The sequence below is a fragment of the Coregonus clupeaformis genome, chromosome 18, assembly GCF_020615455.1.
Source record: "Coregonus clupeaformis isolate EN_2021a chromosome 18, ASM2061545v1, whole genome shotgun sequence".
Classification (NCBI taxonomy): Eukaryota; Metazoa; Chordata; class Actinopteri; order Salmoniformes; family Salmonidae; genus Coregonus; species Coregonus clupeaformis.
This window is the reverse complement of record NC_059209.1, coordinates 26,336,592-26,363,108: the sequence shown is the minus strand read 5'-3', so window position 1 is coordinate 26,363,108 and position 26,517 is coordinate 26,336,592. Positions and strand designations below refer to the sequence as shown.

The 26,517-nt window shown below is 43.6% G+C and overlaps 1 protein-coding gene across 2 annotated transcripts; it reads left to right on the top strand.

Moving 5' to 3' along the window:
• The first annotated feature begins 268 nt into the window (after positions 1 to 268).
• On the top strand, positions 269 to 25,165 carry LOC121530642 (transport and Golgi organization 2 homolog). 2 transcript variants are annotated; one of them, XM_041835758.2, is made up of 9 exons: positions 269 to 600; positions 1,479 to 1,609; positions 7,575 to 7,663; positions 15,233 to 15,352; positions 17,378 to 17,495; positions 22,692 to 22,759; positions 23,006 to 23,156; positions 23,998 to 24,102; positions 24,718 to 25,165. In XM_041835758.2, the coding sequence occupies exons 2-9, from the start codon at positions 1,554 to 1,556 to the stop codon at positions 24,836 to 24,838; spliced, it is 828 nt and encodes a 275-aa protein (XP_041691692.1). In that variant the 5' UTR covers positions 269 to 600; positions 1,479 to 1,553; the 3' UTR covers positions 24,839 to 25,165. The 2 variants fall into 2 exon arrangements, with proteins under 2 accessions (XP_041691692.1, XP_041691693.1); XM_041835759.2 differs by having other exon boundaries at positions 273 to 600; positions 23,009 to 23,156.
• Positions 25,166 to 26,517: the final 1,352 nt, after the last annotated feature.

Sequence of the window (26,517 nt, the reverse complement as noted above, 5' to 3'; positions counted from 1 at the left end):
AGAATGAGGTTGCCAAAGTCAGGGCAGTCCAGATCATTTCATATGCAGCAGCTGTTAAAAGGGTTGAGGGTTTGAATGGTGCTCCTTAAGAGTCCATGGTGGTGGATAGGCCTTCGCTGCAGGGGTTGCCTTTCACCAGCAGGACCCTGACATTTTAAAGGTTAAGAAGGTGGACTTTGTGGCCTTTATAGCTATGGTGATTAATGGCACTGCCAAGGTGGAGAAAAGGTCCAGGAAGATAGATGTCATTGTGGATGCGGCAGAGCGGTTTCTCAGCGGAGGAGTTACATGGAATATTGGCACAAGCTGTACCACCCTCTCAGGCCCTAAGGGAGATATGGAGATTTGAAAGAAGGAAGAAGTGGGAGTTTCCTTTTGGTTTTTGTCAATGTACTATTTTTATCTGGGGGGATTAAGTTAGTTTCCCTATCACATATGGATTTTCTTTTTACCTTGTTTTGGTCTTTAACCCGTCCAGTTGGTGGCGTCAATACACCTTTTGGGGTTGTAGTCTGCCATAAAACCCACAGAAGAAGAAGGGTTTGTTTTGTTGTAATGTTAGCCAACCGAATGAATTGATCTTCAGCAGCAAGTGGAACAGTGAGTACTTTTACACTTCACTTTACTCAAAGTAACGTTAGCTGGGTAGGCAGGCAGATGAATGATCATATTTTCTTACATATTTTGTAATGTGTCACATAACAGACCGGTAGCAAAGTGTTGTTACGTGCCTGTTTTGTCTTTGTTGGTGTGACATCTAGCTAACGTTAGCTAGCTAGCTTGCTAGTTTGCTAACTCACTGCAATCTGTGCTTGATCAAAGTTGCTGGCTATAATGCGCATTTTGTTGTCATGGTTCTCAGATTTAACATTTTTTGTTCACCATTGCTAAAAACGTTAAATCTCTAATCATTGTAACTAATGTTGTTTGCTGGTAGCTGTTAAAGGGGACTAGAAAGGAGAACTCACCAGCTAGCTGTCTGCTCTGCTCCTCTAGGTCACTTATTAGTTGAATCAGGTGTGTTGTAGTGCTGGGTTGGAACAAAAGCCTGCACACTCTTTAGTTAAGTGGTCACCAGGTGCTGACCTCTTGTAGTGTCATTTGAGTTGTAGGAATCTGCTGATGGTTGAAAGTCATATTTTTTCAAATAATTTTGCCTAACCTAATCACTTCTCTATCAGGTTACAATAAGGTGTGAGGACACATGAGGGTTTGTCAACAATATTGCTGTCCTGTATTGAATAGGTATTTCAATCAGTATTAGGCTACCGTTTGGATAAGGTTAGGGGCTTGGCACAGCTGTGGCAGGTGAAATTGCTACCTGGACAGTCCTGTATGATTTAGGTGGTTTGTCTCCTTTGTAAATTGAACCTAGGCCATGCTATAGTGTAGGGTGGTCTTGGGAGGTCAAGACCACCCTTCTCCTTTACTCAAGACCACCCTTCTCCTTTACTCACTTTACTATCATTTTCTTCCAGCCCTTGTCAACATGTCCAAGCTTTGAAAGTTACTGTTCCCAGTGTGAGAGAGCATCCCCAACCACTAACACCCCCATGTGTATCATCTTCTTTAAGTTTGACCCTCGGCCTGCATCCAAAAATGCCTACAGGTAAGGCCTCTCCTCCCGTCTGTGTACTATTACCACACTTTTCATATAGCCTAGTATAGCTTAGTCTGGACGGCTCTCATTTTACGTCAACTGGAGGCCTATATTCAGATGATGGTTTAAAAAGATGCACACTTCCAGATGTTGAACAAATCTGAATCTTAAAAAGGAATCGGAGCATCATTGAGTTTGACGCAGGGGACATTCTTCTCATCTCCTGATATATTCTGAACAAAAATACAAACGCAACATGTAAAGTGTTGGTCCCATGTTTCATGAGCTGAAATAAAAGATCCCAGAAATTTGCCATACTCCCAAAAAGCTTATTTCTCTCAAATGTTGGCACATATTTGTTTACATCCCTGTTAGTCAGCATTTATCCTTTGCCAAGATAATCCATCCACCTGACAAGAGTGGCATATCAAGAAGCTGATAAAACAGCATTATCATTACGCAGGTGCACCTTGTGCTGGGGACAATAAAAGGCCAATCTAAAATGTGCAGTTTTGTCACAAAACACAATGCCACAGATGTTTTGAGGGAGCGTGCAATTGGCATGCTGACTGCAGGAATGTCCAACAGGGCTGTTGCCAGATAATTTAATGTTCATTTCTCTACCATAGATCGCCTCCAACGTCTTTCAAGATAATTTGGCAGTACGTCCAACCGGCCTCACAACTGCAGATCACGTGTATGGTGATCTGTGGGTGAGCGGTTTGCTGATGTCAACAGAGTGCCCCGTGGTGGGGTTATGGTACGGGCAGGCATAAGCTACGGACAATGAACAATTACATTTTATCGATGGATTTTGAATGCACAGAAATACAGTGATGAGATCCTGAGGCCCATTGCGATGCCCATTTTGTTTTTAAAGTTTCTGTGACCAACAGACTCATATCTATATTCCCAGTCATGTGAAATCCATACATTAGGGCCTAATTTATTTATTTCAATTGACTGATTTCCTCATATGAACTGTAACTCAAAAGAATCTTTGAAATTGTTGCATGTTGCGTTTTTATATTTTCCCTGTGTCCCTCAAAGGCGTTTGGAGTTGCTACACTTCAGCACTAGCCTATCTAATTAAGCACCCAAAGCAGTGATAAGAACCCGAGATAATCTGTGGTGCCGTCTCTCACTGGATGTATGAAAAGCCATGCAGCATCCAAACTGAATTGCTCCATTTCAATTAAACTGAACATTTCAGTTTGGATCCAGGCTAATTCAAAGCCTCCCAAGCAAAGCACAGTGAAACACCAGGTACCATCCGCTAACCTTTCCTACAGTCACTGCTGATTTCTCTCAGTGAAGGTCCTTTGCGGGCAGACGCCAGTGGTAGAGGAGCAGTCAATGCAATTTAAAGCCCTGCTTGTAATAATCCCCTGGGCTCTGTGGAGCGCTCTCTCTACCTGGCCAGGGTCTATCTCTGCCTTTGCCTCTGGGAGATTGCACTAGCCTAAGGCGATCACAGTGGATGTGTGTGAGCAATGACTCACTCTGGACCAATGGGATACGTGTAACCTATAGGCCTAGCTAGCATCCTCACTGTGGTTGAATTGAGTGCATGTAGGCCTACGTTATGTCAGTGAGCGGAATGGCAAAATAACTACAAGAATGCTAAATTAATCTCTTGTGTAACTAGTTTTCCTCCATGCACCCAAATACTGCCAACATCCCTGCCTGCCAACAATGTTATGTTCTGAATTCCCATTATGCCTATGTATTGCTTCGCCATCAAATTATTAGTACTTTCCCTTGCAATACAGGAGCATAACTTTCATGAATGGAATGTATCTTGCTGAAATATTAGCCTTTCCATTGACCTTGTCTCAAATATAGTCAGGAATAAATGACAACGAAATTGTATCATTCTCTAAAATGGCACTCTCTCTGCATAGCTGGGCCCTGTTAGTTTTCTTGTTGTTTCTCTCCTAGTGATTCCCACAGGCTCAGATAAACAGATGGATGCTCTGCTCTCTCCTGTGTAAAATCATTAGTGTTTGCTTTGTTTCTGGGACAGTGTCACTGCAACCGGCTTTTGCATCATGAGCCTTTGATGTACAGAGGTTGACCCCAATTAGGTCACTTTGCTTTATTTGTTCTTAAAGAAATCCACCTCCCTCTGAACAAGATTCATGGGATTGGGAGCCGCTGGCAAAATACAATTATTGCGGAGGTCATCATAGTTCAGTGGCCTAATCTCTCTTCCGTAACCGTGCACCACGAATAAACGCGTCTCAGTGGAACTATTTAATCCTCATCACTTTGACCTGTGACACCGGCATTACAACCAATACGTCTCAGGTAGTTGGCTTCGAAAAGGGACGTGGGTGAAAAGACAAACATGCGTGTTCTGTGTGTCTAATTGATCATGAACGCGTAATGGCGATGCACCACTTGGAACGCACATCATTATCTGGGAACAGTGTGTACTAGCAGAATTTTCAACAGAGGATGCAATTATAAAATGTAGACTACATGGAATATTCTAGGTTGACTGTTTACTTGACTGTTTGTGCATTAAAAATCAAATCAAATGAATTGGTCACATACACATGGTTAGCAGATGTTATTGTGAGTGTAGCGAAATGCTTGTGCTTCTAGTTCCGACAGTGCAGCAATATCTAGCAAGTAATATCTAACAGTTCCACAACAAATACCTAATACACACAAATCTAAGGAATGGAATAAGAATATATAAATATATGGATGAGCAATGTCATTGTCAGAGTGGCATAGGCTAAGATGCAATAGATAGTATAGAATACAGTATATACATATGAGATGGGTAATGCAAGATATGTAAACATTATTAAAGTGACATTATTAAAGTGACTAGTGTTCCATTTATTAAAGTGGCCAGTGATTTTCAAGTCTGTATGTAGGCAGCAGCCTCTCTGTGCTAGTGATGGCTGTTTAACAGTCTGATGGCCTTGATAGAAGCTGTTTTTCAGTCTCTCGGTCCCAGCTTTGATGCACCTGTACTGACCTCGCCTTCTGGATGATAGCGGGGTGAACAGGCAGTGGCTTGGGTGGTAGTTGTCCTTGATGATCTTTTTGGCCTTCCTGTGACATCGGGTGCTGTAGGTGTCCTGGAGGGCAGGTAGTTTGCCAAAGGTGATGCATTGTGCAGACCGCACCACCCTCTGGAGAGCCCTGTGGTTGCGGGCGGTACAGTTGCCGTACCAGGCGGTGATACAGCCCGACAGGATGCTCTCAATTGTGCGTCTGTAAAAGTTTGAGGGTTTTACATTTCTTCAGCCTCCTGAGGTTGAAGTGACGCAGTTGCACCTTCTTCACCATGCTATCTGTGTGGGTGAACCATTTCAGTTTGTTAGTGATATGTACGCCGAGGAACTTAAAACCTTTTACCTTCTCCACTGCTGTCCCGTCGATGTGGATAGGGGGGTACTTCCTCTGCTGTTTCCTGAAGTCCACGATCAAGTCCACAATACCTGACTGGATATTGCTGTTAGGCCTATCTCAGGTTAGATAATGTTAGAACTATATGTTATATTATAGGCCCACACATTTTGTATACATAAATTGAGCCCACGTCTTGTAGAGCCAGCACAATAAATATGTTTGGCGAGAAATCTGCAACAGTTTTTTAACTTAACGGCCCCTGCGACATTCAATATAGGCTACTTCTACAAACTACTGTTGTCACGATACCAGAATTTTTACAATACCAGGTTTAGTATCACTACTGTATACCGAAACAATACCATGGCATGGTTCATGTTTTCACTCTCAAAATCACACTTTTTAATAGAACATCCAATTTTGTTCTCCACAACAATGCTGAGACTACTTGAAGTCTGGGAATTTGTAATTTTTTTTTAGATATCCTTTAATTCAAGTGTGCGTACAAACCTCAAATCACTCACAATGGGCCCACAGGCCCCACTGTGCAAGGCCACCTCTCACCCAAATCCACATATCTATGGCAGCTTCTGCTGCCTCAGAAACCCCACAATCGTGTTTGTGCGGCTGTGTGTGCGTGCAAGGCTAGCGGGTGATTCATGGGACAGTAGCTAAACAGTAATGTGCAGTCACTAAGTCATGCACTATTGCCTTGCTAAATAAATGACAGTTGTGCAGCGTTAGTAAAAAGTCACCAGAGATTAATGTCAAACGCAGCATTAGCATCAACAGTGATAGTCTGTTAGTGTGGTGAGTGGCACATTTAAGTCCCATTTGTTATGGGATAACTACTGAAAATGGCAGTAAGTTGTAATGGTGCTGGCTCACTATAGGCCTAGGTTTCAGTTAAAGTACTGGACTGCACTAGGTTATTTCATTTCAAGTTTAGGATTGTAGAAATGCTTATGTTTATATTCACAGAGCTCCTTTCTCCTATGTGTGCTGTCTGATAGGTGTTCTCCCCCCATTCTTCCATATCTTTCTCTCTCTATTGGAGACACTTTGGTTGAAGGCTTGCTGGCAGGCTCCACTACCTCGACGAAAACAGCGAGACTGCAGCATAGTCAGGGGATTAAAACGCCAGATGTCACTGGCATCGGGAATCAATTCAAGGCTATACGCCAATTCATGCTCTTAATGAGCTACTGTTGGTCGAGTCTCTGGAATGGAGAACTGGTCAGCTGAGTGTGTAAGAGGGCTGATATGGGAGAGAGGAGGCGTGGGTTATCATGTCATTCTTTCTCCCCCTACAATCCTGCCTGAATGTGAGGGGTGATTTTATGTAGCCAAGGACTTGGCATAGCCTAATCACTAACGTCATTGTCCAAACGTTGGTCTGATTGGGAAGTGAATTCTGTGGCCAAAGACTAGTCGTAATAATTTATGTTGTCAATGTTAGTCTGATGTCTGAGTGAGCTGCCACTGGAGGTGATTTGGCTCTAGAGGGCTGTCAGGGGAAGGCAGCACATTTAAGGGTCGCACACATCGCACCGAATGTGGATCTCCCGTTCGTCTACTGATTGTTCAGTGCACTGTTGTCGTCCGACTGCAAAAAAAAAATATGCGATTCTACGTTTTCACTCGGTTCGAAAGTAACTCTCTGCAGGCAAACGATATAGCTGTGTTTGAGGCCTTATTCTCCAGCCGTCCACTGGATCAATCTGATACTGGCCTTCAGTAGCCTCAGCCTCGCGCTGACATGGTCCTTTTGGACCTCTGAAGGTAGAGCATTTTAGATTCTTTGTCGCTTTTGTATTATGGATTTGATGTGATGTTTGCAGTGGTGTGGGGCCTGAAAAAACCCATCTCTTAGTGATCTATGTGCTCTGCAGCAGTCCAAGGTGGGTGGAGAAAGTCAGCAGGGGTTGTAATGTTGTTGCGGTAAGGTAATCGAGGTACATGGAGAGGCAGAGGAATGGGTTACATCCCAAATGACACTATATTCCCTATATAGTGCACTACTTCTGACCACAGTCCTATGTGCCCTGGTCAAAAGTAGTGCACTATATAGGGAATAAGGTTCCATTTGGGAGGCATCCATGATGTTGGATAGTGACAGCACAGCAGCTTTCTCCTGCTGATGGGGACCCGGGCTGCAGAGCGGAACTTTACTGTGTCCTGAGGGGAGGAATAGTGCACACACAGACAATTAGGGAACATGCAACCTCAGTCAGGAGCTCAGCTCAGTTAGGTCTGCTACACGGCACAGCACGGCATTTCTCTCTCACACTTATTCACTCATGGGTGCAGAATGCAGCCTGGCAAATGAGGACACAGGCTGCTTCCCAAATGGCACCCTATTCCCTTCATAATTCACCACTTTTACATGGGCCCTGGTCAAAAGTAGTGCACTATATGGGTGCCATTAGGGCAACAGACACACACTCCCAGGGCTCAGTCTCTTCGATTTAAAGATATGAGACCTGGAGAATGTCAAGATGGATACCACCACTAGGTTATGGCATTAAAGAACATTACCTTAAGTGGTCTACCATGGTCTCCCTCGTAACTCTATTTCTCTCTCTTTCTCTTTTCCCCTCAGGCTAATTTTGGCTGCAAACAGAGATGAGTTCTACAACAGGCCAACCAAAGCTGCAGACTTTTGGGCGAGCAACAGCGAAATCCTCAGCGGTAAGTATCTGCACTTGACGTTGAAGTGGCAGAAAAACACTGGTGATAGAAATCGTTCTGGAGAGGACTACCCTCTGTTTCCCGTTCTCCCTACTCTGAGAGCCTTTATTTCACCACAACCCGTTTCAGCTCAGCTAGAATGCGTTCATGAGCCAGATATTGGATTCTTTGTCAACAGACCAATTCTGAGAGGAATTTAATGCGCTGAGCTTCCCAATGATTCATTCCATTCTTTATTAAGAGCATAGCCCTGCTACGGCATATTGACTGGGAGAACAAAGGCATCTCCTTGAGTTAAAACTGTTTAAAAAAACAAACGGGTGGAAGGCTAAGAAGTAGAATTAGAATGAGTGTCCGGTCATGGAGCAAGGGCATTGCTTCTTCTCTGTTTCTGAGTGATTCCTTTAATTTCCTCTCCCTCTCCTCACTAAAGACTAGGAAGTTGTTTTGTTCAACAACCTCTTTATAGTATTTTCACATTTCTGAGTCAAGTACTTATTTTGTCATAACACAGGCTATGAGTTTATTTCCCCTAGAAATCTAGAGTGGCACTGTTGGAGTTCCAGTAATTTCGGTTTGCGAGGGATTAGGGTATAGGTTTGGAAATGAGGGCCTGCGCGTGAGGTTTTATGTTGGCCTGGGATTGAGTCCTCATAATTGTATTAGTTTTATTCAAGGTTAGTTACTTACTGTTAAATCTTTTGAAATTCATTGACTTGTCTCTTCCCATTGCCTTTCTTCCCATTGCCTTTGAGTCACCTTGTACCGTACAGGCGCAGGTCATTCCTGGACCCTGCAGTAAACGACCTTTAATTGACTGATGTCTCCGTCAGATACACAATACAGCCCAGCTAGGAAATCAATCATCCTTCTTCCCGTCACAGAGAAATGTCCTGACTTGTTCATCCTTCTCCTTTCCCTCTGTAATCGGGGGGTCAGACTCCAGTAGCAGCCATTTAATTGATGGCTGCTTTTATGTGGCGTGGCAGAAATGAATAAGTGTGGCCGGTAAGGCTCTTATGTAGTGCTGGGGGTGGAGGGGTGGTGGTAGGGCTCTGATCTGGTGTTGAGGGACAGTGGTAGGGCTCTGATCTGGGATGGGAGGGGAGGGTTGGTGGTAGGGCTCTGATCTGGTGTGGGGGCGGAGGGATGGTGGTAGGGCTCAGATCTGGTGTGGGGGCGGAGGGACAGTGGTAGGGCTCAGATCTGGTGTGGGGGCGGAGGGACAGTGGTAGGGCTCAGATCTGGTGTGGGGGCAGAGGGACGGTGGTAGGGCTCAGATCTGGTGTGGGGGCGTAGGGACAGTGGTAGGGCTCAGATCTGGTGTGGGGGCAGAGGGACGGTGGTAGGGCTCAGATCTGGTGTGGGGGCGCAGGGACAGTGGTAGGGCTCAGATCTGGTGTGGGAGCGGAGGGACGGTGGTAGGGCTCAGATCTGGTGTGGGAGCGGAGGGACGGTGGTAGGGCTCAGATCTGGTGTGGGGGCGGAGGGACGGTGGTAGGGCTCAGATCTGGTGTGGGGGCGGAGGGACGGTGGTAGGGCTCAGATCTGGTGTGGGAGCGGAGGGACGGTGGTAGGGCTCAGATCTGGTGTGGGAGCGGAGGGACGGTGGTAGGGCTCAGATCTGGTGTGGGAGCGGAGGGATGGTGGTAGGGCTCTGATCTGCTGTGGAGGGACGGTGGTAGGACTCTGGAAGTTGATGGATTATGCAGCATGTGGATGTTTGTCCACACAACCATCGTAGTGTGATCTTACAGTTAAAACATTTATCAATGTTCATTGCCATTTTAATTCATATTTTGCCTCACAGAACTGAGTGACTTCTAAAACCTTTTTCAAGAACAGCGCATGCATAGTGGCACTGGCTGTCTTCATGTTTGTCTGCTCTAATCCCACTCTAGGGGAGTAAGCTCTGGGGTTCCTCCAGCTCCCTCTCTACCCGTCCCCAGGGGCTTCAGGCCATGGCTCTCCTCTCCTCTGTTCCCTGGCTGTCTCAGTGGACCCATATTGATCATGTGGAAGTGTAGACTTACTTTTAGTCATGTAGTGTATGTGGACACCTGCTCGTCGAACATCTCATTCCAAAGTCATGGGCATTAATATGGAGTTGGTCCCCCATTTGCTGCTACAACAACCTCCATTCTTCTGGGAAGGCTTTCCACTAGATGTTGGAACATTGCTGCGGGGACTTCCTTCCATTCAGCCACAAGCGCATTAGTGAGGTCGGGAACTGATGTTTGGCGATTAGGCCTGGCTCGCAGTCTGCGTTCCAATTCATCCCAAAGGTGTTCGATGGGGTTGAGTTCAGGGCTCTGTGCAGGCCAGTCAAGTTCTTCCACACCGATCTCGACAAACATTTCTCTATGGACCTCGCTTTATGCACGGGGGCATTGTCATGCTGAACAGGAAAGGGCCTTCCCCAAACTGTTGCCACAAAGTTGGAAGCACAGAATCGTCTAGAATGTCATTGTATGCTGTAGGGTTAAGATTTCCCTTCACTGGAACTAAGGGGCCTCGCCCAAACCATGAAAAACAGCCCCAGACCATTATTCCTCCTCCACCAAACTTTACAGTTGGCACCAGTGGCGGCTCCTGAAAAAATTCTCAGGGGGGGCAATTTTTCTGATGATTTAGGTGACCTACACACATTTAAAAAAAGATATGTCCAGCAACAACATGAAGACAGGGGCAGCATATAAGTCAATGCCAGAAGCATTTATTGACTGATCTCAAAAGTGTTGGCTTACAAAAGCAAAATAAGTTATCACAGTAAAAATAATCAAGGGTGTTCTTTCACATTCCTCAACACTGCATAAACAATATGCATTTCCATAAACAAATGAAATATCAGCTGAAAATACAGCATCTTGGTATTTGTTCAGATTGCAGGATCAACAAGAGCTTTTACCACATTTTTGCCTCATGGTTGAATTGGAAATATGTGCACCTGAGCATAATTCACAACAAGCAAGCAGGAGCTTTTGATAGAGGCTACTGAAAACATTGATGCAAGTTATTGGTAATAAGACATTTTTATAGACTTCCATATTCTGCCCTCTTGTATAGATTTGTGAAAATGAACAGTGATAGACATTTTGCCTGAAAACAGAATTTGAAAATAATTTCTAGAAAAGGTAAACACAGCTATCTGTATGGCTTTGTAAAAATGAACAACCATGTTCTGGCCAATTGTATAGATTTGTAAATATGAACAACCATATTCTGGCCAATTGTATAGATTTGTAAAAATGAACATGAACAGATTATTATTATTTTTTTTACTTTTTTTTAAATGAAAAATAACTATTTTAAACAACATCAACTGTGAACTGATTTGGGCGTGTGTGTGTTAAAGAGACAGACAGGGAGGGACAAAGAGAGAGAGAGGCTACATTACTTGTACTGAAACTGTTCTCTTCTCTCTTTCAATGCAGAAAAGCGGTCAATTACTTTCTCATTGAAATCAGGCATGCTGAGGACTAGTTCCCTCTCCATGGAAAGCATGGCCAGTGCATTCAGACGTTCCTGGCCCATTGAATTTCGCGAGGAATGTCTTAACTCGTGTCAAAGTTGAGAAACATCTCTCAGCTTCAGCTGTTGTCATGGGAGTAGTTATGAGGATGTTCAACAGAGTCACAGTCTCAGAGAACGTCTCCTGGAGGTTGTAGCTCATGAGAACCTGGTACAGTGCCAGTGCACCACAGTTTGACTTTCTCGTCGTCGGCAAAAGACCGTTCAGTCTCTCCAAAAGCACACTGGCGATTGAGACTGAGGTTGATTCCGAGATGGGAAGGAACTCAAAAAAGCGCTCCTGCACTTTGTGGTTGCTATCTATGTACCTCAGCACAAGCACCAGCTGTGTCTGTGTAGAAACGTCCGTGGTCTCGTCAGCTTGGATAGCTACGAAGTTCGCCAACTTCACCTCCTCCACAATATGTTCCCTCATGACCGCTAGCATACACTCCAGTAGCTCGTTTTGAATGGTCTTTGATGTGAACTTCTTTCAAAGAGACAATCGAGTTGCACTGAACGCTAGCCATCTTTTGATAGTAGTATGTGAATTGATTGACGCTGCTACCCGCTCTTTTCTTAGTTACGTTCATGGTTATGTTACGTATGACGAAAGCGCGTAAGTGCAAGCCCTCAGAAACCCATAGAGATTGTATTGAAAGCTCTGATATTTGAAAAAAAGATTTTACATGAAAGGCTATGACAGACTTCTGGGGCGATTTTCAACCTGACTGAAATCGCCCCAAAGAGGGCGGGGGCCATTTGAAGCACGACTTTAGCCTGATTGGACATTTAGTGGCAGATCAGACGTCTAGATTAGAACACTGATAACTACTGTTGCCGTGATATAATTGATTAGAAAAAAAATCCCTTCCTTTTCCCGTTTGGCAGTGCGTCGCCCATATCGCCCTAATGAACACACCGCCCCTGGTTGGCACTATGCATTGGGGCAGGTAGCGTTCTCCTGGCATCCGCCAAAACCAGATTAGTCCGTCGGACTGCGAGATGGTGAAGCGTGATTCATCACTCCAGAGAACAAGTTTCCACTGCTCCAGAGTCCAATGGCGGCGAGCTTTACACCACTCCAGCCGACGCTTGGCATTGCACATCGTGATCTTAGGCTTGTGTGCGGCTGCTCGGCCATGGAGACCCATTTCATGTAGCTCCCGATGAACAGTTTTTGTGCTGACGTTGCTTCCAGAGGCAGTTTGGAACTCTGTAGTGAGTATTGCAACCGAGGACAGAAGATTTTTACGCGCTACGCACTTAAGCACTTGGTGGTCCCGTTCTGTGCGCTTGTGTGGCCTACCACTTTACGGCCGAGCCGTTGTTGCTCCTAGACGTTTCCACTTCACAATAAAAGCACTTACAGTTGACCGAGGCAGCTCTAGCAGGGCAGAACTGACTTGTTGGAAAGGTGGCATCCTATTACGGTGCCATGTTGAAAGTCACTGAGCTCTTCAGTAAGGCCATTCTACTGCCAATGTTTGTCTATGGGGATTGCATGGCTGTGTGCTCGATTTTATACACCTGTCAGCAACGGGTGCGGCTGAAATAGCCGAATCCACTCATTTGAAGGGGTATCCACATACTTTTGTATGTATAGTGTACCATCCTGCCTCTGCACATGCTTCCCTTAGTTACCTTGTCTCTCATAGAAACACACATCTCAGTGTGAGATAAGTGATTTGTAGTCGTAAGTGACATTTTAGGTCAAGATTAACAGCCTGTGTCGTATGGCTCTTTGCCTCTAAGTTTATTCAAGTTCTTGTACAGTATCAATAACTTGGTATTCATACTGTAGCAGGTTCATTTTCTCCAAGTACAATACAAGGTCAAAACGGCAAGAGACTAGCAAATCACACCAGCTGTAGTAAAACAATCTATATTCCTCTTAACGCTATACTGATTTTCTTATTCCCTGTGTAAGGGTATCACCTCACTCCACGTCCAGACAAACAGAATGTATGAGTAGATTAATCTATTCAGCGTTTTCAGAGTTCCGTGCTCTACATTCTAATGATCAGCCAGGCTCCCATGATAATGAATGCAAGGCAGAGGCCTGTCTGTCTATCTGTCTGTCTGTCTGTCTGCTTATCAGAAACCCACTGCTCAGCCTTAACTTGATTTAAATAAAGTACAAAATCACCTCTGGCTTGAATGTTTTTGCATTTATTTTCCCCTGTAACTTGGAGAGAAGTTAAACTAAGCAATCAGTGATGGCTTGGAGGAGGGCGAAACATTTGTCCTTGATTTGCTTCTTCTAGAAAGAATAACTTATTATCATTAATCAACTAATCTCTTGTCTTAAGGGTAGACCTGCAGCATTATTGTCAGCAGTACGTGATCGCCATTATTGATACAAGTATTCAGACCCCTTCCCATTTTCCACATTTTGTTACGTTACAGCCTTATTCTAAAATGTATTCAATATTTTTTTCCCTCATCAACCTACAGACAATACCCCATAATGACGAAGAAAAAACTGGTTTGTAAATGTTTGCAAATTTATTACAAATAAAAAAACAGAAATACCTTATTTACATAGGTATTCAGACCCTTTGCTATGAAACTCGAAATTGAGCTCAGGTGCATCCTGTTTCCATTGATCATCCTTGAGATGTTTGTACAACTTGATTGGAGTCCACCTGTGGTAAATTTAATTGATTGGGCATGATTTGGAAAGGCACACACCTGTCTATATAAGGTCCCACAGTTGACAGTGCATGTCAGAGCAAAAACCAAGCCATGAGGTCGAAGGAATTGTCCGTAGAGCTACGAGACAAGATTGTGTCGAGGCACAGATCTGGGGAAGGTACCAAAAATGTTCTGCAGCATTGAAGGTCCCCAAGAACACAGTGGTCTCCATCATTCTTAAATGGAAGAAGTTTGGAATCAAGACCCTTCCTAGAGCTGGCTGCCCGGCCAATTCGGGGGAGAAGGTCCTTTGTCAGGGAGGTGACCAAGAACCCGATGGTCACTCTGACAGAGCTCCAGAGTTCCTCTGTTGAGATGGGAGAACCTTCCAGAAGGACAACCATCTCTGCAGCACTCCACCAATCAGACCTTTATGGTAGAGTGGCCAGACGGAAGCCACTCCTCAGTAAAAGGCACATGACAGCCCACTTGGAGTTTGCCAAAAGACACCTAAAGGACTCTCAGACAATCAGAAACAAGATTCTCTGGTCTGATGAAACCAAGATTGAACTCTTTGGCCTGAATGCCAAGCATCACGTCTGGAGGAAACGAGGCACCATCCCTACGGTGAAGCATGGTGGTGGCAGCATCATGCTGTGGGGATGTTTTTCAGCGGCAGGGACTGGGAGTCAGGTTTGAGGGAAAGATGAATGGAGCAAAGTACAGAGAGATCCTTGATGAAAACCTGCTCCAGAGCACTCAGGACCTCAGATTGGGGCGAAGGTTCACCTTCCAACAGGACAGCGACCCTAAGCACACAGCCAAGACAACGCAGGAGTGGCTTCGGGACAAGTCTCTGAATGTCCTTGAGTGACCCATCCCAGAGCCCGGACTTGAACCCGATCGAACATCTCTGGAGAGACCTGTAAATAGCTGTGCAGCGACGCTCCCCATACAACCTGGCAGAGCTTGAGAGGATCTGCAGAGAAGAATGGGAGAAACTCCCCAAATACAGGTGTGCTAAGCTTCTAGCGTCATACCCAAGAACACTTGAGGCTGTAATCGTTGCCAAAGGTGCTTCAACAAAGTACTGAGTAAAGGGTCTGAATACTTCTGTAAATGTGATATTTCAGTTAAATGTTTTTATAAATTTGCAACAATTTCTAAAAACCTGTTTTTGCTTTGTCATTATGGGGTATTGTGTGTAGACTGATGAGGAAAAACACGATTTAATCTGTTTCAAAGTAAGGCTGTAACTTAGCAAAATGTGAATACTTTCCGAATGCAGTGTAGCATTCAATCTCACTAGTCAGTTACACCTGTTGTTCTATTTTCAGTCATGGAGGTGTTAAAATGTGAAGAAGATTCATGTGGGAGTTATGTGATGACGTGGAGTGTGATATGGTTGTTGTGTGTTGTCAGGGCTAGACCTGGAGGAGGGGAAGGAAGGAGGGTCATGGCTGGGGATCAACAAGAGGGGCAAGCTGGCCGCACTGACCAATTACCTGGAGGGAAGGCCCAATCCAGACGCACAAGGAAGAGGTGAGGACCAATCAGGAAGAGAATGTCCACTGAATAGTCTGATATGTGCATGCGTCTTTAACAGACATTCGTGTTTTTAATATTTCATTCCTCGTAAAGCTTTATTCCTAGAAAGCCAACACTAACGTGAAACTGGTATGGTCAACTGCCTTTTTAAGGATTCATTCACTAGCATTAGAACCACAGTAAGGGAATAGTAGTGTCAGTTAGCCTCCCTCTCCTCGTGTGTTCTCCAGTAGCTCTCCACTGTCGTTTCGTAACACAGCTGTCCGCACTGCAGATGCTCAGCCCCCTGAGGGAAACACCTCTTTGTGTAATAGCAGCTTTCTAATTTGTTTATTTTCTTTAAGGCCAAATGTCAAGCGTTTTTCCTGACACACTTAACCGCTGTAGTGCAGGTCCCCCCACTTGGGGAGCAGCCTGTCCTCCTAACACCTAACAAATCAAATCAACGTTTATTGGTCACAGTTTAGCAGATGTTATAGTGGGTGCAGTGAAATGCTTATGTTACTAGCTCCTAACAATGCAGTAAAATGTCAAACAAGTACACAAATAATAATTTTTAATAAATGAAGTACAGATAAAAACAAGAAACAAGAACATCGGGGTGAATCCAATTAACAGCCCAAATAGCACTGTAACAGTAATCCAAATGCAATCTATAAGTATCTACACCAGAAGAATTTACACAAGATATACTAAGAAAGATATGTACAGCAGTAGATATATTGGAGTGAGCTATGTCAAGAATCCAGTATATAAATACACAGTACTAAACTAAATATGCGGTGTGTATAAACAGTGTAACTATGTAAATACAAAGTACATTAGTATAAATATTAAAATGAGCTATGTTGGGAATACAGTATTTAAATACTCTGTGTGAAACAGGAAGTGTCAAGTGGTTCAATGTCTCTGACGTGGGACAGCAGCGTTGGATTGTGAGTGTGTATGTTTGTGAGTATGAGGTGTGTGTCATAGCTTGTGTTTTTTGTGTGAGTGTGCGTCACATGGGAGACGGCTAGTGATGGCTGTTCAACAGTCTGCTGGCCTGGTAATAGAAGCTGTTCAACAGTCTGCTGGCCTGGTAATAGAAGCTGTTCAACAGTCTGCTGGCCTGGTAATAGAAGCTGTTCAACAGTCTGCTGGCCTGGTAATAGAAGCTGTTCAACAGTCTGCTGGCCTGGTAATAGAAGCTGTTCAACAGTCTGCTGGCCTGGTAATAGAAGCTGTTCAACAGTCTGATGGCCTGGTAATAGAAGCTGTTCAACAGTCTGCTGGCCTGGTAATAGAAGCTGTTCAACAGTCTGCTGGCCTGGTAATAGAAGCTGTTCAACAGTCTGCTGGCCTGGTAATAGAAGCTGTTCAACAGTCTGCTGGCCTGGTAATAGAAGCTGTTCAACAGTCTGCTGGCCTGGTAATAGAAGCTGTTCAACAGTCTGCTGGCCTGGTAATAGAAGCTGTTCAACAGTCTGCTGGCCTGGTAGTAGAAGCTGTTCAACAGTCTGATGGCCTGGTAGTAGAAGCTGTTTTTTTTGTCTCTCGGTCTCGGCACTGCTGCACCTGTACTGACTGTAAATAGACAGTAGCCGAGTAAGCAGTCTGTGGCTCGGGTGACTGAGGTCCTTAATGATCTTCTTGGCCATCCTTTAACACAGAGTGCTGTAGATGTCATAGAGAACAGGCAGCGTGCCCCCGGTGATGCGTTAGGCTGAGCGCACCACAGTGCTACATAACATGGAAACAGATCTCCGATGTCACTCAGTCCACGACCTATGTTACATATTTTACCTCGAATATCCTCCACATAACTGCGTCATATTTTGCTTAATAAGCAGTGTTGTTTAGATGATCTTGGATGATATAACTAAATGTGTGTGTTTACGAAACCAACTAAGCAGCCTACTGATAAGTCTACTCTTGCTATGTGTAGGGGTCCTGGGCTTCCCTAACTGGTCTGCAACCTCTCTGAAAGTGTGCATTTAGTTTGAAAAGTAAGAATAACGTTGATTCTTTGTGTTGAAGGGTTCCTGGTGTCTAACTTCCTGACGGATCAGATCCAGGACAGCTACTCCTACCTGACGAGGGTGTCATCTGAGGGACATCTCTACAACGGCTTCAACCTCCTCACAGCTGAGTTCAAGTGAGTCAAGGGTTTGGGCAGACTGATCAAAACTAGAGAACATGGGATGGGTTGATGAATATTTTCGCTGAGGTTTTGCCTTACCGATCAAAATAAATAAATAAAAAAAGCCCACCTCAATGCCCACCTTATAGGATTCTGATCGACAATGCTGTCTCAATTATTTCATTTCCTAAGGTACAGCCAAGACATGCAATTCGACCCCTAGCCCAAGGCACATAGTTCTCAGAGAATTTTCCACCTAGCCTGTCAGACGTTAACATGTAGCTATTTATAAACTGCTTATACTTGTCTGTCTTTTCAAACCTCCATGATGTGTCTAGGAGTGGATTTGACATTGGGTATAATAAGTCTCTGTAACCATGTGTTCTCTCTGTTCTGGTCTCTTGTGGGACTGGCTGAGGATGAAGCAGGGATGATTGCCTTATCTCCAGGGTCCATCAGACTGAATAAAAGGCATGAGCTGTAGCCACCTGCTCTCTCTCTCTCTCACGCGCTCTCTCGCAATCTATCTATCTATCGATCTGTCTCCCTGTCCATCTTCACACACAGAAGTACAGAATAAACCTTGAGCTGAAGGGACCATCATTAGAATTCTGAGAGAACACCTGTTCATTTTTTTTCCCTTTACCAGCCTGGCTTATGAGTGTGAGTCAAAAGCTCTGAGATTTTTTTGAAAAGGGGAACCCAGACAATAGTAAAATTAGGGAACCCCCTCCCTTTCTGTTTTCTCTCACTCTCTGCAGCAGACAGGTGGGATTTAATTTGATGGACTTGCGTCATAGACTAGAGGAAACTAAGACAGCTGTCATGAACAGGGCTTTATAGACATGCCATCGGCATGGCAACAGGGTTCTAGGTCTCATTTTGGAGGTCAGGGTGTTCAGGAACAACATTTCCCACTTCCTGCTGGGGGATGCAGAGTTTTTTTCCCTGTGGACGAGTGGTCCTGATCCATATATCCTGCTAACATGGCCTAGGGCAGGAACAGCACGGCATGAGAGCAGCTCTCTCCTTTAAACCCCGCCTCCATTGTTTTCAGGTATTGTTCATTTCTCCCCACCTATAAGCTTCTCTCCACTCTCTAAATGCATTGCGCTTATTATAGCAGGTAGATCTCAGCAGGTCGTGGTTTGTTGTGTCGTAACAGCAAAGCTATTCAGGAATGCAAATGACCTGATTAAGACCAGGAGTTATGTCCATGTTGTATGACTCCTGCTGCTGCCCCCGCGGTAAGAGACTTATCGAAAGGAGACATCACTGCCACTACAAATGTACACGCACTTACACACACCCACACACACACACAACATGAGATGTCAGCTGAGAGAGAGCAACAAGCAATGTGTTTATTTGATGACGTATGCTCTGGCCTGGTCAATCATCTGCGTCTGAAATCACTCCATCCCGCTGTCTGCCTGGGCCCATGGAGCCTCCTGTAGACCCACAACTAGATGTATGGATACTGCCAGATGGGACGCCACGGTACGCAACACCATAATAAAACAGACAAGGGATGGCAGCTGCTGTGACTGTAATGGATTTGTATGTAGACCTTTTTAATAAAGGCTCATTTATAGAGCTATTAGTTTCCCCCCCTTCTGCACAGTGAAACAACAGTGATGTGTGTTGGTTAGAGACAACCCAGAGGAAATACTGTCTGTCTGCGGCTGCTCTGTTTCTCAAACGATAGTTGTCTTGTCTCTTGCTTACAGAGGAGGCCCTATATTACAATTAGTGGATTTCTCATCCATCCTTAACCAATGACGTGACGATTTGTGATATGGGGTTGAATGGCGACGTGGGACAAGATGTGTGGCAGCCATTTTAAACATAATCTCTATTTCTTCCTGTTGTATAATATTTATGCTCATCATGGGGATGCAGTAATAGGAAAGGCGTATACTTGTATATTTATCACCCAACTGAATAGAAATGTTAATCTCTCAACTTCAAGTCTGTATTGGCATGATTTATATGATGCCTTCCCTTAATTATGTTGCTTGTTAAACCAATATTGCCTTGATTACTAATCCATAGCTCCGTCTATGGGTTTGCATTCTTTCAATTCAGTTAATGACTTTGCATGCATTCGTTTCCCATCTGACTGAGCCTTGCCTTGGCGGCACTAAAGATGTATATTTCAAATGCATCATCTCAACTTTTATCTCAAATGCCCTGAATGTAATGTTGTTAGCACTGACAGCCAAGCAGCACTCGATAATGTCACTCTTATTTTTCTTTTTACTTTTCTAGTGCTTCTTTTGACTTTGACCCAATCTGTTCATATTTATTCATTCAAGACTGTGTGGTGGTAGAAGATTATCCCTTTAATCAGGAGCAAAGACTCCCTCAGACTCTTAACTGTCATCTCATGACATCCCACAATGCAATGCCAGCATCCCTGAGCCTTCCTAATACCCAGCCGAACTCAGTATATGTTTAAAGTATACATTCTCAAACACTTTTTAGAAAGTGGGTCGTGAGCGTGGTCTGAAACTGGTGTAGCTTTTGGCAGGCGTTTTGTTTTTCCTTTAAGAAGAAAAACAGCAGTAGATCAGATCGTAGCATCATTCCTCGGCTGGTTTCCGTGGTGTATGGTCCATTTAATATTCTCTTAGTGTCCCCCAAAGCCAGTATCCTATCCTCGGCTAAAGCACAAAACAAATGTACAGAAAGCAGTAATAGCAAAAGGCCTATAGTCCCTTAGCTGAGCTCTGCATCTAGAGCATGGAATGGCACTTCAGTGCCCATGTGTAAAGCCAAATGTCTTAAAAAAAGAAGTAATAGTTCATTTTGGCTCTGAAAATGTTAGTTTGGGATAATATTTGGAAATTGGCAGTGTTCAAAAAGCATCTGCTCTGCATCCCTTCACCTTTCCGCTACTAGGCTACTCTGTCTAATTTACCAAGATGTTGTAATGGAATTCTGATTATATACGGGCCATTTGAGTTGACCTGGGAGATTCCATTACGTTTTAAAGACCCTGGCTCTTTCCTTAAGACTCAGGCTCAGCTGAAGTTGACTGGCTTTTCTTTGTTCACAAAGGAACTAGGTATGACTGTTCACAGAGTAACTAGGATGTGATGGTCAGATCAGATGTTGCTATGGGTGGTCTTGCTGTTGGGATTAGAGCTGCTGTCTTTCTCAGTCAGCCGTTTAGCCCTGTTGCTCAACTTGGGCCTCTAGCTGATCATGAAATGCATAAAACTGCATCAGAGAAATTGTTTACCCTCGGACTCGCCAAGATACTTCCCACCCCCGACCCCACTGATGGTTCTAAATGCTCATTCGACCAATGTCAAAAACATCAGGCAGCTCGGCACAGCAGCAAGGAGCAAAAAAAAGGCACTACTTAAACACTTCAGAATTATGGACTGCATTCCATTTAAAAACATCTACTATCCTGAATGGGGATTATCATTCTGGCCAGCTAGATCTTCAAAGTGCTGTTTCTAAAGCTTCACAGAACTTTCTCTTTTCGTTGGTTTGTTCACGCTGCCCAGTGCTAGCTGCCACCTCCTGTGGTTTCCTCATCTCAGCTCACATATCCATGCAGCAGAAATTATGAGGTTTTGATATTCTTGCCAGAGTGTGTGGATATCAGAAATACCTCTTTCCATTGTGCTTTTGGGTGAGACTACTGAGCTTAGGTCTCAATGTGTCCAAACAGTATATGAGAGTGTTTGTCTGGGTTGGGACCGAGAGTAATCTTCACAAATAGCTCCAAATAGCTCCATCCCTCCCCAGCCCAATGAGCCCAAAGCACCATTTGGCCACCTCTCTGTAGGGTTGCAGTTTTATATACACATCAAGAGAGGGGTTACTTGTAAAGAAGAGTATCAAAACTGAGTCATCATCAGGCAGTGAAGCTGCAAATATTGTACCCATGGAAGGAAGCTACAAGACAATATGTAACAAAATGGTTTCTGTCATTACTGTAGTTACCATCTGTTACATTACTGTAGTTACCATCTGTTACATTACTGTAGTTACCATCTGTTACATTACTGTAGTTACCATCTGTTACTTTGGCAAAAGTGTTTGTATCATTCTGGTTTTCATTAGCTAGAGACTTTGATATCCTTTGGTTTGGTGTGAAGATGGTGTCATTTTAATAAGATGTCTTTCATCATTTTCCCACAGCCTTTGTACTAGCACACTGACTGACCGGCCCTTTTAAATTCCTCTGCCCAAGGACATTTACACCAGATGAGAAACAGTAACACAAACAGATACCCTTTGCACAGGAGCAAGGTCTACTCTTTTCCCGGCTTAATTGCTTATTGTGGCATAAACAAATTTACAAGCTCTGACAGGCAAATTAGCTTCTAATTAATTGGAAGGGATAAGCATTTAGCGGACAGCGGAACCCCTCATGTCAAACGTTTGATTTTGTCAGTCCCTCTGTCTGCGGCTATTTGCAGATGTTATTATCAAACGAGTCTCAATCTCATGCCAGGAGAGTAATCTTCTCTATTCTCATATAACTCTTTAGAAAAAGCTCATCTCGGGGATGGAAACAAACATCAGTCTTGACGGTTTTCTAACTTTTGACCCTAGCCACTGACTCCACAGATCAGAGCCATAGCAAGTATCTGCATATATTCTATTCTGGAGTGGCCAGACGTTCTCCACCAGGGGACCAGGAGGTTAGATATTGATGCAGTGTTGCACCAGTCTACACATTTGACTGATGATGCTACTGATGGCTGTCAGAAACTGACAAGGCAATTAATTCACTTACAACACTTGTTTTGGTTGTCATTAATTCAGTTTCCTGTACTGCAGTTGAAAAGACCTTCATGTTGGAGAGGTGTTCCAAATAGAAGTAGGATCTCTTTAAGTCAGGACAGGGGACAGGAGAGCTCTAAACAGAGTCAAGGTCTAGTTAGTTAGACTGGAGGACGATTTGCAACAGTCTACAATTTTTTTTAAATCACCTCATCTGATTGGAAAATATTGCTACAATTTACCATTGTTTAGTTTTTATCTGGCATTTCAATTGCCTTTACAAATGCGGCGGCTCCATTAATCACTGCTAAGCAAAGTTGAGCAGAAAATAATAGCAAATTGTACAAAGCATTGTTCAGGTATGAACCCACGGATGATTTAGGATGACCCTCACAATTAAACAGAACTTTTAATCGGTCACCAACTTGCATCTTTAATTTCCTCTCATGGTGTCCAATGCAGGGCCAAAGAAGACACTGTGTGTTATTATGGAAACAGAGGCAACACCGAACCCATCCGTCTAAATCCAGGTCTGCATTTCTTAATTTGGAATTGCTTTTGCATTAATGTACTATTATTTGTGTGTGTGTGTGTGTGTGTGTGTGTGTGTATAATTGTACTATATTATATAATTGCACCATACAAGCCATGCTTTGGAATTATTTGCATGCAGGATTTTGACTATAAGCCTCTGTATGTAAGTGCACGTTTTGGGGGATAACATGCACGTTTTGTAGGAATCTCTGTTCTCTAGCAATGCTGTGTGTCTGCTCCAGCAGGAATCTATGGTTTGAGTAACTCCCTGTTGGAGACTCCGTGGAGGAAGCTGGAGCATGGGAAGAGACTGTTCACCGGTGTAGTGAACCAGCCCTTGCCCTGTGACAGTCTGGTCCAGGACCTGCTCAACATCCTCAACAACGAGGAACTGTGAGTTCACCACACACTCGCTATCAATAATACAGTCAATGTGACACAGTAAATTCTTCATCAATACATGTACATGCACACTCAAAACACTACACATGAAGACACATACCTGTACACTGTGTAGTTTAGTTTACATTTAGGAGAAATCAATGTGACATGGCGTAATATACATTAAAACATATGCATACATACTCACTAACGCTCGTAAGATATTTGGGAGTAACTTACAAGGACATATAAATGTGTCTGAGGGTAACACTTCTGCACATTTACTAAGGCTATAAATATGCTTACTCATTATTGGTTTGCGAGTACCACAGGTGGACATTCAACATGGCTACATGGGGAACAAACGTGAACACACTATTTGACTAAGAGAACGTATAGTCCTGCACACATTACATGAATGTGCAATTAGGAAAATAGTATGCTGCTGTTGCTGGAATCTTGCGCTTTTATGTTGACTTAATTGCAAAGCTTTTAGTCAGTGAACTTTTGCTCTCAACAGACTGCACCTACCTTTCTCTCTAATAGGTTTATCAGCTCCACAATTAACAGCATGTAGTGCTGAAACGTATGTCCTATTATATAACTTATTTTGAAACTTTCAGTTCAGTAAAAACTTTATATTCTGTTTTTCTCCATGCAACTGGTAACACTAAAGTTGTGCTAAATAGTTTTACTTTCTCCAATTGGTTCCAATCCCAAACTCTTAAAAGTCAGGAGGTTTGAGGGAGAAGTTGAGAACCGTCTTTTCTGAAGGTACACCCCTTTCTGTTCCAAATCTCTGTGAAAGTCAGAGGAGGTTTGAGTGAGAACGGTTTCTGTCTTTATTCTTCAGGAACACTCCTGACCCGGCCCAGGAGAGCCAGGGTGAAGGGTACAGCAGCCCCATGCTCCGGGTCCTGTCCTCCGTGTGTGTTCGATCCCCACATTACGGCACAAGGTCAGAGTCTCCCAGTCCATGACACCAATTAGCTAGGCCAGAGTCCTAGAGATACAATATAATACCAGAGTGGCCTATGTGATAAACCTTGCCAATGTCCAACCTAGTGTTCTTATTTAATTCTGTGCTCCCAGTCCCACCAATTGGCTCTCCCAGCTGTCTTGCGGGGCCTGCCCTCAGAGGTGAGGGCTGTGCTTGTGGGGTGTAAGAGCAGGGACATATTCATAAAGCACCCAGGAAAACTAAAACAATTGGTTCTTATTTGACAAATCCATGGTCGTCTTCATTAGTGTGCATCGTAGCAAAGGGCAGACATTTTGCAACGAAAATTAGTTTCTTATTGGACAAATCCAGTTAGTACCTCTGTTTCAGTCCGTTTAGCTCTGTTTGCTGCGTAATAATTACGCCCCATACATCATACAGTCCCTCAAGCATATAGTCTCATCTATAACCAGCATGCCCCTGGCCTCCAGTGTAGTGTGATAATGAAAGGTGATTAGGGAGCTCTTCCCCAGCATCACAATATGTGTTTTCTCCATATTTGTAATGCATAAGCCTCTGTTGTCGTTTCACCCCTCTTATTTATCTGATGTTTTGTGTCTCTGCCTGTTTCAGGACCAACACCATTATCCTCATAGACGCATCAGGGAACGTGACCTTCACAGAGCGCACCATGCTCAACTGTGACATCAGCCAATGGAGCACAAGCTCTTTCCAGTTCAAACTCAAGGACTGAAGATGGCTACATGTGGCTATATGGGAATCACACTCTGTGCCTTTCTGCATCCCTCCTCCTCCCTATCCATCCTTCTCCCACAGTAAGCTCTGGCTTCACTGTAGTGGAATGAACTTGAATATTTATTTTTATTTTTCCATTTAAAATGGTGGTGGGAGAGGAGAGACAGTGAAATTATGAGATTGATTGTAATTGTCTTTGGGAAATATATTTTAGCTTGGCTTAGACATATATGTGTGTGAATTTATCAAATCATACATTATGGGTGTTATTTTATCTTAAATTATATCAAAGAACTTGCTATTCTCATTAAAATATTATTTTGAATTATGTGCTTAAAGTGATTTTATTGCCAAATAAGAAATACATGTAATTGAACAAACTAATAGTAAATTATTTACATTTGACATTTTATCTATTTACTCAGCTTTGTTGCTGAGGAAGACCAGAACTAAACGGTTGATCATAAGTCATTTCTGGCTTTGTGCCTCAGACTGCCTTCTTCTAGGCGAGTTGGTTTGTATCTCAAGAGTGTAAAATGGTAAAACTCATAGAAGCAGCAGCAGCCATCACCATCCTTATAAAAAGCTGTCATAAGAATGACAGGTTTGGTTTCCTAAATGTTAATCTCATGTGTTGTAACTTTCCTGTGACAGAATTATGAAGGCATATTACGACAGCCTACCTTGTACTATAATAATTATCATTGCCCCGGATTTTGACTTCGTGATCCAGATTTGCTAGTTAAAAGTTAAACACAGAGGAAAGCACTTGAATTTATTTTCTAAATGGTAAGCAAAGTGTTTTTCGTTTATATTTTCCGCCTTATTCCACATACTGCATAGGAGAAACAGATTGCCTTGCTGTGAAATAACTGAAAGGATTCCTTTTTTGTCACTCACACCTTCAGTGTTCTGTCTGTGGTTCTTACCCACTTACAGTGGGGGGGAAAAAAGTATTTAGTCAGCCACCAATTGTGCAAGTTCTCCCACTTAAAAAGATGAGAGAGGCCTGTAATTTTCATCATAGGTACACGTCAACTATGACAGACAAAATGAGAAAAAAAACATCCAGAAAATCACATTGTAGGATTTTTAATGAATTTATTTGCAAATTATGGTGGAAAATAAGTATTTGGTCAATAACAAAAGTTTCTCAATACTTTGTTATATACCCTTTGTTGGCAATGACACAGGTCAAACGTTTTCTGTAAGTCTTCACAAGGTTTTCACACACTGTTGCTGGTATTTTGGCCCATTCCTCCATGCAGATCTCCTCTAGAGCAGTGATGTTTTGGGGCTGTCGCTGGGCAAAACGGACTTTCAACTCCCTCCAAAGATTTTCTATGGGGTTGAGATCTGGAGACTGGCTAGGCCACTCCAGGACCTTGAAATGCTTCTTACGAAGCCACTCCTTCGTTGCCCGGGCGGTGTGTTTGGGATCATTGTCATGCTGAAAGACCCAGCCACGTTTCATCTTCAATGCCCTTGCTGATGGAAGGAGGTTTTCACTCAAAATCTCACGATACATGGCCCCATTCATTCTTTCCTTTACACGGATCAGTCGTCCTGGTCCCTTTGCAGAAAAACAGCCCCAAAGCATGATGTTTCCACCCCCATGCTTCACAGTAGGTATGGTGTTCTTTGGATGCAACACAGCATTCTTTGTCCTCCAAACAC

What these genes read in the sequence shown, in the direction of transcription:
- LOC121530642 (XM_041835758.2), top strand. Translation starts at nt 1,554, where the DNA reads ATGTGTATCATCTTCTTTAAGTTTGACCCTCGGCCTGCATCCAAAAAT. An exon ending in GCATCCAAAAATGCCTACAG is followed by an intron (nt 1,610 to 7,574) that starts GTAAGGCCTCTC and finishes TTTTCCCCTCAG; the next exon opens with GCTAATTTTGGCTGCAAACA. An exon ending in ATCCTCAACAACGAGGAACT is followed by an intron (nt 23,157 to 23,997) that starts GTGAGTTCACCA and finishes TTTATTCTTCAG; the next exon opens with GAACACTCCTGACCCGGCCC.